Genomic DNA, 11318 nt, shown 5'->3' with positions numbered 1-11318 from the left:
AACAATATTTTTATAAAGTTAGAATTATAAATTTTTTGTGATTGGTCAAAAATGAAAAAACAATGGGATGGTTTGATAGTAAACTTTCGAAACAGCTTACAGCTAGCCCATTAAGTGCCAGAATGGGACCCCTCATTCTCAGCCTCGAAGGCTTATCTTTAGCCACCGACAGCCTAACTCCCCATCTTAATCCACCCACAAAGACTGCTGTGTCCTGTTGGGTATCCAAAGGCTTTTCATCTCTCTGCTACGCCGTTGATCATACATCTGAAAGCACCGCAGTCCGAACCACTGAAGAACAGCTATACACCAAATTAAGTCCCAAGAAAAAGTACAAAGACGACTTTTCTTCATTTTTTTTTTTAATCTCATTTCTTCTTTATTGTCCGGAGGGAGTGGGCCAAACCCTAAAAGAATGGCATTTTTTGTTCCTTCGATGCATATTAATAATCATAATTCAGAAATTATTCTTCATAGACTCTTAAATCTCCCTAGCTAGTCAATGGTGGTGAAACCCATGGGTGCACATTAATTTTATAGCACCTAGTCACCTAGAGAACCCTAAGTGTTTAATTGTATATATATATATATATATATATATATATATATATATATAATATAATACATCTGATATCCACCAAATTAGTGAATAGTTCAATTAACAAGAATTAAATAAAAATATATTTTACGTTCAAGACCTAATTAACAATATCGCATCAGCAAAAAAGAATGAAAATATGGTGTCTAAAATTACCGTATAGTAAGAGCATAGAAAATTGTCTAATATGAACAAAAGTTGATTAAGATTTTCTAAAATTCTTTAGATATTTTAATATATCAATTATTCTAAAATTCAATAATAAAAATTTCATCACACAAATATTTATTTTTAAAAAAATATAGTAAAAAAATATTAATATTAAGATAATAAATGTTGAATTGATAAAAATAATAAATATTAAGATGATAATATCTTCATCATCTAATTTAAAAGGAAAAAGTCCATGTACCAATCAAATTATCACTTAATTGGTAATGTTCATCTCCAAACTACCAAAAAATTGTCAATGTCCCTCAATAATAACAAAAAGACAAAAATGACTCATACAATATTTTCAATAAGACAAAAATACTCCTATAAATTCGAGAAAAAAAATAATTTTTTTTTTCTTTAAAAAAACCTTTTCTTTTTTTTTTTTTTTAAAAAAAAAAATTTACACCGGTTGGTTTTATCATTTTTTTTTTAAAATTAGTTTATTTTATTTATAGAATTTTCATTTTTATTTTATTAAGGGTATTTTTGTTATTGGGGGTCATTGACAAATTTTGTTAATTTGAGGAGACATTATCAATTAGGTGATAATTTGAGGGGTATATAAACTTTTCTTAATTTAAAAATAATTATTAAAATTTAAAGAAATATAAGGGTAAGAATATGGGGATCCTCATCCGATTTTTTTTGAGCAAGATCCTCATCCGATTTATGAAAAGGAAACGGTATCACCTTTTTTAACTGATTAATTTTAAATGAAAAATCGATAGAAAAATTTTATTATATAATATTTTAAGCAACTATATTTAATATGAAAGGATTAAGGAATGCTTTCAAAACCTTAGGGACATCTTAATATTAATATTTTGTATTTAATTTCAATTTTCACATAAATATGGTAGAGAAGCCTCTCGATCTGTACAAAATTTTTCATATTTTTTTTGTAGATTGAATATCTTATTTTCGTTTCTCCAAATGAAAAAAGGTTGGATATCAGCAGCACTACCCAAATTAATTAAAATGATAAACAATAAATTTTATATTTGATTTTTCTTTGGTATGTTTTGATATTTTATTATATTTTAAGTCTAAAACTTACAAATAAATAAAAATCAGACCAGATATATATATATTAGTAACAAAAATAACTTCCAATTTTATATAATAATCCAGAATTTCTACAGAAGTCTAAAGGCAAGTTCGTCAATTAGCACTCCGGACCCAAAAATTACTCCAAAGTCCATTTCTCTCTCCCTCTCTCCCTCTCTCTAAACTCCAGAGTCTCCAAAACCTTCGTTTCTAAGTCCTCTCTTTCTCTCTCTCACGCTTACACAAAAACAATTCGTTTTCAATTACTGTAAAACCCAACCGATCCAGCCCTCTGAACCTCATCTCTCTCTCTCTTTCTCTGTGTGTGTGTAATGTCATTGAAGCCGATTAGTGACAATCGACTTTTTTGAGTTCAAATGGGAACCGTGCCTTCAACGCCGAGCAGGAGCGGCAGCGCGCGACCGCAGGACACGGCGGAGTACCTGATCGGTACCTTCGTTGGCGAGAAATCTTTCCCTATCTCCTCCGATTTCTGGCACAAACTCCTCGAGCTCCCTCTCAACCTTAACTGGCCCACGCACCGTGTTCGCGGGGCCTGCGAGCTATTCGGTAAGCAAATTTCCTATTAGTTTTTCTCGTAATCATTATTAATTTCCATTTCATAGCGTTTTACGTTGCATGAATACGGTTGTTTAGAATTCGAACACGCCCGACCTGTATGTGTAATTCGAAGTTTCTTGTGCTTGATTAAAGGATTTTAGGTGTCAATGTGAGTGAAATATTCGAGTTGTGGATCTATAAGTGCAGATACTGATTTTTTCTCAGAAAAGAAAAGGATAACACTGATTTTTGTGCTATTCTTTAGCTTTATTAATTTTTTTAATTTTTCATATTTTGACTTTGGTTATTGTTTTTTTCTTTTTCTTTTTTTTTGGTTCTCTACCTCTATGCAGCACAAAACAACCAATACACGAGGCATCTTGCGAAGATTTTGATCCACCTTTCATGGTGTTTGCAAGAGTGTGTTTCGGCTGCCGGTGCTCCCTCCAATGTTTACGAAAAGGCTGTTAATGCCGTCTACATCTCATCTGTTTTCTTGAAGCACTTGATCGAAAATGCCAAAAGCGATGACATTGAGGAGTTGTATCTGTCCCTGGATGAAAAAGAACCTATTCCAGAGGATTTTATTCAAGGTAATTGATTTGTAATTGGCAATAACTTTTATATATTGGTTACTCTCTTTGGTTTGAAATGGTTCGATTATTAATGAAAAAGATAAAAGATATATAGTGATCTTCCCAAAATGACATTTACTATATATTAGAGGCGGCACAGCTTTAGTGTTTTGTTTTGAGCCTTGTCTTGTGTATTTCAGCTACTTCATTGATGGCTATGTTTTCTAGTTCTTGGTAAAAAAAAATCATCGTGGGCCTCAAATTAATGTTTTTTATATGCAGATGAAAACATCGAGAATCTTGTTGTGCGTAGTTTGCTTAGCTTTATCAGCTCAGTAGATGTGAGGTACATGTTAGACTAGTCTATTGGTTTTTGATTGTTGAAAATTATATATTTTGTTCCCCTGATTATTTGTTTGTGTCTTCTCAAGTCCCAACACGTATTTCCTACATTTGGAGCTGCTTAATTTCATGCTGATTGCAATGTCGACTCAGCTTCTTTGTGGGCCATCTCCGGGACCAAAAGATGTGAACCCATTTATTGATGCAGCAATGATTCAGGTTACAAGATTTTCAGCTTTATTAGTTAGCTCCGAATCTCCGGATCTTTCGAATATATTGCTGGTGTCTTAGATTGCTACTGCTATTTTCAGGATAGCTCTTTGGTTAGTTTGGTTGTGCGAAAACTTCTGCTCAATTACATCTCACAACCTCCCTTCAAAAGTGCAACTTATTCCATATTTTATGAAGGAAGTCAGCCTAGTGTTCTTCAAAGAGTTGGTTCTGCAGCTGGTATGACCGTTTCTTTGATTCTCATATTCTTTCTATTTTGCTCCTACGTGCTTTAACTGGGAGTGCTACTGATAAGAGATCAAATAGTATTTTCTTTGTCTTTCATCAATTGTCCCAAGCTTTCGCATATTAATGTTTCTTTAGAATATTTTCACATCCTTTCCACCAATGCAAGATGATTTTTTTGGGCAATGTTCAAGGCTTACATCACTGACAGAAGCTTCTGTGGTCATCATACTTTTTTTCATTGCAGCAAATTTTGTATTATTGCCATTGAGTTATTTGGGCAGTTCAAGAGGTGAAGGCTCAAGAAGTCCATTGGCGGACTGCAGTCTCCTTGTGCTTCTTGTTCTCATTCATTATCATAAATGTGTTGTGAGCAATGAGTCCGTGACACAGAGAATTGTTGATAGTGCTACTTCAGACTCTCTTCTGAAAGAAAATACATATTTTTCTGACAACCCTTACTGCAAGGCTTTGGAAAAAGCCACGGATTTTGAATGTAAGATACGGAATCTCATTTTTCAAGTTTTTTTTTTTTTTTTTTAAATTACCAAGGCTGTCTTTGGTAAATCAGTGCCCTGGTTGCAGTTGATCGGATAGATGTTGAGGGAAATACATATAGTGGTCCAGTCGTGAGGTTACCTTTTGCTGCTCTGTTCAATACTCTGGGCATGTGAGTGTATTCTTCCTTCTGTATCAGTGTTTGAGAGTTTAGACTTATTACTTGAGTTATATCATGTGAGATTACTCAGATTTTATTTGTGCTAGAATTTATTTTTGGGTTGAAGTGTACTATGTTGCACCTACCATTTGCATTTATCAGCTGACCGTATTTGATTAAAATAGACCGATTTTATCAGCTTTTTTGATTCCTACCAAATGAATTTTAACTATATTTTACCTTGTGCAATGTCTGCCGTGATTTGTCTTTTATGCTTGGCAGTCAGCAGCTTAGTTCACCGTTCTTGTGTTAGATTATCATGCATATCTTAATAGTGTTTAGACTACTTTCCTTCTTATCCTGGGTTCATAGGGTTGAAACTCTAGTTCTATGAGCCATTTTTATAGTGTCAAAACCCTAGCATTTGAAATCCAGGGTTCTTTTCCAGATTCTGTAGTTGCCACTAGTGACATGGAAGTTTCATTCTTGAATACATTAATATTTTCCAATCCAAAATTTGTGTGCGCAAGAACCTGATATGGTTCAAGTGACAGCCATAGTCTTTTTATTGTGGAAATATAAGAAATTAAATCTCACATAAGACAACAGAGGAATAGGGGTTGAACATGTTTTTTATTGGTATGTCAGTCGTCAGATATGCACCTGGTGGGTTTTGAACTCACAACTTCACCTTTCACCCCATCTCTTATGGGGGAAGGAAGTGTCATTTCAGTTAGATCTCATTGGCCAGTGGTAAAGAAACTTGAAGAAGCTTTACTAAACCTTATCCTGATAAAGATAGGATTATTCTTATTTCATTTTTAACAGGAAGAGCAGTAAAATATGTGTCATTATTTGGCTACTTTTATTTGCTTGGAGTACCTAGATTGTTGTGGCCATAAAAATGATGGTTGGAACTATTTGGTACTTACTACAAGCAATTTTTCTGGTATTATTGTAAGAAAAACTGTTTCTAACTTGTAAGGATACAAATTTTATTATATGCGTTGTCAGGGTTGTGAATTTCATTGCATTTTTTTTATATGGTACTAGTTTCTCTATCTTGTAGAAAAATCAGAAATTACAAGATTGTAATAATTTAGTTCCTTCTGCCTCTGCAGGTGCTTGGCTGATGAGACTGCTGTCCTATTGCTTTATTCGTTGCTGCAGGGGAACTCTGACTTTTTGGAGTATGTCTTGGTGCGAACTGATTTGGATACATTGGTATGAAGCAGCTATTTAAGATTTTCAAAAGCATATAAAGGATGTTATATATTTATCATATAAAAGTGGTGCAAAGAGTTTCTTATGAAAACAGTTGCATTTTCAATCTCTTGAAATATTATATTTTTAGATATATCACATAAGTACTTAAAAAAAAAAATTGAAAAAAGATATATCATATAAGTAATTTGCTCACCCTTGTACTTATCAAAAAAAAAAATTTGCTCACCCTTGTGCTCAATTAAGTTCTTAGATTGTATTTAATCAAGCAGGCTGGTGTATTGTGTTTACTACTGATGTGGCATAGCTGCAGCAAAGCCTGATTCTGTTCTATGTTTTCACGATGAAATTGACAGTTGATGCCCATTTTGGAAGCTCTATATAATGCACCTAGGAGGACAGCTAATCAAATCTACATGTTGCTGATTATACTTCTGATACTAAGTCAGGATTCTTCATTTAATGCAAGCATTCATAAGTTGGTAAGGATTGCATCTATTTGCCATTTGGCTTTTAGATAAGGATTGAATTTAATTTAGATTGTGCGGACAGATACTGCCTGGTGTCCCATGGTACAAAGAACGCCTCCTTCAGCAGACATCACTTGGTTCCCTGATGGTCATTATTCTCATAAGGACTGTGCAATATAATCTGTCTAAGTTGCGGGTAAGTCTTTAATGATCCATATTGCTGATCTGCTTATGTTCTATATTTATGGTGACTTTATTGAATACAGAGTGCTATAGCAGGCTGCATCTTTAACTTGAACTGAATTCAATTATGTGAAAAAAATCCTCTTGGAAATATTCCACCATCTAAGGCCTGAGATTTGATGGTGTAATTTATTCAATTTGCCAATGTCCTGTACAAGTATTTGTTTTGATAGGTACTTACGAGTCAAGCACCTATATGAGATTGAACTTGTGACCTTACCCTCAACCCATTTTTTATGGTGGGAGTAGATGTTTGGTCTGAAGGCTGTCAACGTACAAATTTATTGATGGATATATCATCAATTCTGACCTTGTTGCTAAGGATGACAATGGGGCATCTTCCTCAATCTAATCCCCTAGAAAATCCTCAACCAAAAAGTCCCAAACCTTGGCGTGATATTTGTAATTCACCCATACCTGCCCCTAACCAGGTTAGGTCTATCCAGAACCTGTCCTAGAGGGCTGAGACTAGATGAGTTATGCAATTAACTGCATTCTTTGGGTTCATTAAAGAATTAGTGCATATACGCATCAATGTATACTAATTCTGTATAGAAGATACTAAGGCAATATATCAACTGCCCATGCCAACCTACAGGTTTGTAATCTTAATTCTGAAACCAATCCTACACCATAAAATTCAGTCAGTCCCTTTTTCTTATTGGCGAATCCTGTCCATCCCACCTCTGACCCTTATTGGCTACTGTTCTTTGGACCAAATAGCATACCCTTCCACAGGTTTGTATGGAGGGTGAGTTCAGGGGTTCAGAGCCCTTACAGGTGTGTATGTTTGTATTTACCTACTCCGAAAAAAAAGCCCCCTGATAGATTGAATAGTTATTTGAAAATTTGATGTTTCACAACAGCATTTCCAAAACAGTTTCCATTAATGTTTTCTTATAAGCATTTCACATCAAAGATTTTGTGCATATGTAGCTGGATATCTAACTTTTATCAAAATTCTTCCCATTGTCATTTTTTTTAAACGTTTTATTGTACAGGATGTTTATCTCCATACAACTTGTCTAGCAACGTTGGCAAACCTGGCACCTCATGTCCACCGTTTGAGTTCATATGCATCACAGAGGCTGGTCAGCCTTTTCTTTATGCTCTCACGCAAGTAAGTTACTTCTGTTCATTTTTAATTTTGCCAAACTTCAAACTTTTGCTGCTTCATGTTCATATGTCATGATCTTATGATTGTTCCTTTAATGTAATGCTGGATTTAGGTATAACAAATTAGCAGAGCTACGAGATAATAAGGTGCATATAGCCAAAGGCGACTCAATTAACTGCCTTTCAGAAGATATGGTCTGTAACAGTTACAATTGCAAATTTTATGCTATTTGGATGTTGCCCCTCCTTATACTTTATTTTGTTTGGCTAAGCGAGATGGTTTTTGTTGCAGTCGACAGAGTTACATATATATACGGACTTCTTGAGACTTGTTCTTGAAATTTTAAATGCAATTTTGACCTATGCCCTGCCAAGGAATCCTGAGGTATCTCTTTTGGTTAAGGATTTAAGTGAGATAAATCTTCTTTAATTTCACATCATCACCTTTCATATTTTCTGAATTCCTTACTGTATGAAATGAGGCAGGTTGTATATGCGATAATGCACAGGCAGGAGGTCTTTCAGCCATTCAAGAATCATCCCCGCTTCAACGAGCTGCTTGAAAACATTTATACTGTATGTTCCTGCGTATTTATTGGAAATATTTTTGTTTATTCTTTGTCTTGGCAATCTTGCATTTGTTACATGGCAGGGTTAGGTTGTAGCTTACTTACGCAACAATGTCTGATTTTATACTATGCTTTCCTGAGAGCATTTGAAATTCATTTTCTCTTTTGGCTCTTTAGGTATTAGATTTTTTTAATAGTCGCATGGATGCCCAAAGGACAGATGGTGAATGGTCAGTAGAGAAAGTACTACAACTCATAATTATTAACTGCCGATCTTGGCGGGGTGAGGGAATGAAGGTAAAGGAAATGGAAAAAAGATGATAGAATTAGTGGTCCAGTCTAAACTGGGAATGTTATCGGAAGGATTAAGATTAACATGCCGTTGTTCTCACAGATGTTCACACAATTACGCTTCACTTATGAACAAGAGAGTCATCCGGAAGAGTTCTTTATTCCTTACGTGTGGCAGCTAGTTTTATCCCGTTGGTATTGTTCCTGCATCCTCTCCAAGTATTATTTTATAATACTCTACTCAACTAAGCCATGATCCAACTAAGCTGCATGATGATGTTGGTTTTTGAATTTCTTAACCTTATTTGAATAATTATCACCGAGGTTCATTTCTCATTTCTCATTTCTAATAAACTGGAGGTCACATGCTCATTTTATGAATCTTGTTATTGATTTTTAGTTTTTTCATTTGTCTGCTATATGCGGTTCTTATATGTACCACTGATTCCTTTGTTCTGTCTTACAACACCCTTTCTTCAGTGGATTCAGCTTCAATTCAGGAGCCATAAATTTGTTTCCAGTTGATCCACCTGTAGAAGTAAGTATCTGGATACATTTTATGAAGTTAGCTTATAATCTAATAGTGTAGTTAGATATTTTTAATAGTATCTTTGACATGAGGACTTTCTACTTATCAGCAACCTTTGATATCATGAAGAATAACTTTTAGGTTATGAACAAGATTTATTGTCGTTTTTGGCTTATAAGCCTTCTCAAATTCAAGATTTTAGCTTATCGTAAATTCAAGTAACACTGGTATAAAAATCTCTTTGACTTCCAACTGCAGACTACTGAAAGCCTGAGGAAATAATGCTGATTCGCTCTTTAGCAAGGAGCTTTTGATATATAGTAACATTTCTATTAGTTTATTATAAGCAGGGAGGTGTTATATATGATATATTTTTTATTTTTCCAGAAACAGAACTTTGACTCAATATCTCTTAACAATATTGAAGCAGATGGTGGCTAGGTGCAACGAAATTTAGTCCATTAATATTATAATCTTTTTTCTCTTTAATGTACTCTACCAGTTTCCTTCACATTTCGATTGATTATCATTTTGAATGACGCAATAATTCTTGGTTGCAGAAGCAAGAAAATGATGAAGTGGTAAGTAGTAAGTACCAAAATGGAGAGCTGAGCATGCACGGACTTCTCCTTGATCCGTAGGCGGTGCAATATATAATGTCACGATTCACCACCAGAAAGATTCATGTTGGTTGGTGCATATGTATATATATATATATATGAGATAGTAGAATATGTATTCTTCTCATTCTTTCTGTTCATATGTTTGCTACACTGTAGAGAGGCCCTTTCCCACCTAGAAATTTGAGATAATCTATGTAATGAATAAGAGATGACGCTTATATTATAACCGCGAAAATAAATAAATAAGAGTACGAAAAACGATGCCCAATTCTATTTCAATACAGTTGTTGGAGCTCATTTTCCATTTCTATATTGATGTTGGACAGGTGCTCACTTTCATTCCATTGGTTTGAATGTATCACGTGTTGGGAGTAATATATACAAAGTTCGAAATATATGTACTAATGCAATAAACGCTTTGCTGTATAGCATAATTCAACGTCAAATTAGAGAGAGAGAGAGAATAGTGGTTACTGGTTGTCTTAAGGTTAATTTGCAGGATAAGTGAACTTTCACAGGCTTCAAAATATCTCCATTCTTTCTAGATGTGTACCATGTGAATTGATGAAATCGTATGTTTTGATTGATCACTGAAATTGTTTTACACTACTTGCTGCCGAATTACATGGAACTATATCTTTTTATTCGTCGGATCTAATTAGCAAAATATGAGTTTACACAAGGGTTCCACCCTTCACATACTCAGTAAAGGCGAGTGCAACCAAACCCAACATGGCAATCCTCCCATTCCACAACTCAGCATCTGAAGTCATAAACCCTTCTGACTTGGACTCCACGCTGACCCCTTTGAATAAAGGAATCAGAGATGCAAGTGATAGCACGACGGTAGTTCCTAGGAACCATGGGATCCCACCGTTGGATATCTGGGCAAACACATCCTGTCCCCTGGATAGCTCTACTGCCATCGCGGCAACGAAGCCGACCATGGCTAACCTTCCGTTGATCCTCTCCGGTGCGGGCCCACTAAATGCCAACACGTCAGAGAATTTCGTGCTCACCTGTTCATAGCAAATTACAAATTGTTATCTCCTAGAGCTGTAGAGCAGTAGTACTATTTCTTATGATCGATAAAGGCCGGCCACTACCTTAGGTTTACGTGGCGGTGGTATCGGTGTTGGAGTAGCCACAGGTGTTGGAGTAGTCACAGGTGTTGGCTGCTCTTGCTGGCCTTCCTGTAAGCCAAGAAAACGGACTGTTAGGGTCATTAATTTCTTGAACATCAATCGGCATGTAATAGTTAATTACTTAGTTAAGCTATGACCTGAGAATAATAAGAGAAAGCTTGAGACTTTACGTACCTCTGCCATGGACCGCACTCGCACGCTAGCATTCCTTGGCAAACGAGGCACATAAGTACTGGGAAGAAACTTGCTCACCCTAGACCCATTGGCTACGCGGGTCACAGGGCTGGCCAAGATGGATTGCATTGCAGTCGAAACTGTCATCGCGAATGCTTTGAAGAATCAGGAAGGCAATACGAAATGTAGCGTAGAAATGTTGTGAGCTTCGAATACGTATTTGTAAGTTTCAAACTTGCATTTCAGCTGGGGTTGGGGTGTGTATATATATGTAGTGTGTGTGAGGGCAGGCAGACTGGTGGATATTTAGGATCCACGTCTTCCATAGATATTCTCAAAAGGTCATTGGTTCACGTGGGTTCCTTTGTCCACACATAATGCTGTAAGCGGCGTGGCCCTCACAAGCACCGCTGCATTCCACTAGTGAGTTTGTGGTCAAAATGGTTACAGCGGGCTTTCTGCTTCTTTCTAGACTAGTACA

General features: G+C 35.6%; 2 protein-coding genes across 3 annotated transcripts; one reads left to right on the top strand and one right to left on the bottom strand.

Annotated features, from left to right (window-relative positions):
* The first annotated feature begins 1974 nt into the window (after positions 1 to 1974).
* On the top strand, positions 1975 to 9815 carry LOC133875099 (uncharacterized). Of its 2 annotated transcripts, XM_062313106.1 has the most exons (18): positions 1977 to 2431; positions 2776 to 3015; positions 3280 to 3343; positions 3429 to 3558; positions 3651 to 3789; positions 4043 to 4291; positions 4381 to 4465; positions 5575 to 5677; positions 6034 to 6159; positions 6230 to 6343; positions 7392 to 7510; positions 7620 to 7701; positions 7799 to 7891; positions 7993 to 8082; positions 8253 to 8372; positions 8470 to 8561; positions 8847 to 8904; positions 9456 to 9815. In XM_062313106.1, the coding sequence occupies exons 1-18, from the start codon at positions 2239 to 2241 to the stop codon at positions 9534 to 9536; spliced, it is 2178 nt and encodes a 725-aa protein (XP_062169090.1). In that variant the 5' UTR covers positions 1977 to 2238; the 3' UTR covers positions 9537 to 9815. The 2 variants fall into 2 exon arrangements, with proteins under 2 accessions (XP_062169097.1, XP_062169090.1); XM_062313113.1 differs by lacking the exons at positions 8253 to 8372; positions 8470 to 8561 and having other exon boundaries at positions 1975 to 2431.
* A 264-nt stretch (positions 9816 to 10079) lies between these two features.
* LOC133875114 (early light-induced protein, chloroplastic-like) lies at positions 10080 to 11089 on the bottom strand. The gene is made up of 3 exons (XM_062313121.1): positions 10838 to 11089; positions 10625 to 10711; positions 10080 to 10537 (listed from the first exon to the last, which is right to left on the bottom strand). The coding sequence occupies exons 1-3, from the start codon at positions 10982 to 10984 to the stop codon at positions 10193 to 10195; spliced, it is 579 nt and encodes a 192-aa protein (XP_062169105.1). The 5' UTR covers positions 10985 to 11089; the 3' UTR covers positions 10080 to 10192.
* Positions 11090 to 11318: the final 229 nt, after the last annotated feature.

The sequence above is a fragment of the Alnus glutinosa genome, chromosome 1 (assembly GCF_958979055.1).
Source record: "Alnus glutinosa chromosome 1, dhAlnGlut1.1, whole genome shotgun sequence".
Lineage (NCBI taxonomy): Eukaryota > Viridiplantae > Streptophyta > Magnoliopsida > Fagales > Betulaceae > Alnus > Alnus glutinosa.
The sequence above is the reverse complement of the archived record's forward strand: the minus strand, read 5'-3'. Positions and strand labels throughout refer to the sequence as shown.

What these genes read in the sequence shown, in the direction of transcription:
- LOC133875099 (XM_062313106.1), top strand. Translation starts at nt 2,239, where the DNA reads ATGGGAACCGTGCCTTCAACGCCGAGCAGGAGCGGCAGCGCGCGACCG. An exon ending in ATCAGCTCAGTAGATGTGAG is followed by an intron (nt 3,344 to 3,428) that starts GTACATGTTAGA and finishes TGTCTTCTCAAG; the next exon opens with TCCCAACACGTATTTCCTAC. An exon ending in ACTGCCTTTCAGAAGATATG is followed by an intron (nt 7,702 to 7,798) that starts GTCTGTAACAGT and finishes TTTTTGTTGCAG; the next exon opens with TCGACAGAGTTACATATATA.
- LOC133875114 (XM_062313121.1), bottom strand. Translation starts at nt 10,984, where the DNA reads ATGACAGTTTCGACTGCAATGCAATCCATCTTGGCCAGCCCTGTGACC. An exon ending in GAGTGCGGTCCATGGCAGAG is followed by an intron (nt 10,712 to 10,837) that starts GTACGTAAAGTC and finishes CTTGGCTTACAG; the next exon opens with GAAGGCCAGCAAGAGCAGCC. An exon ending in CACCGCCACGTAAACCTAAG is followed by an intron (nt 10,538 to 10,624) that starts GTAGTGGCCGGC and finishes TGCTATGAACAG; the next exon opens with GTGAGCACGAAATTCTCTGA.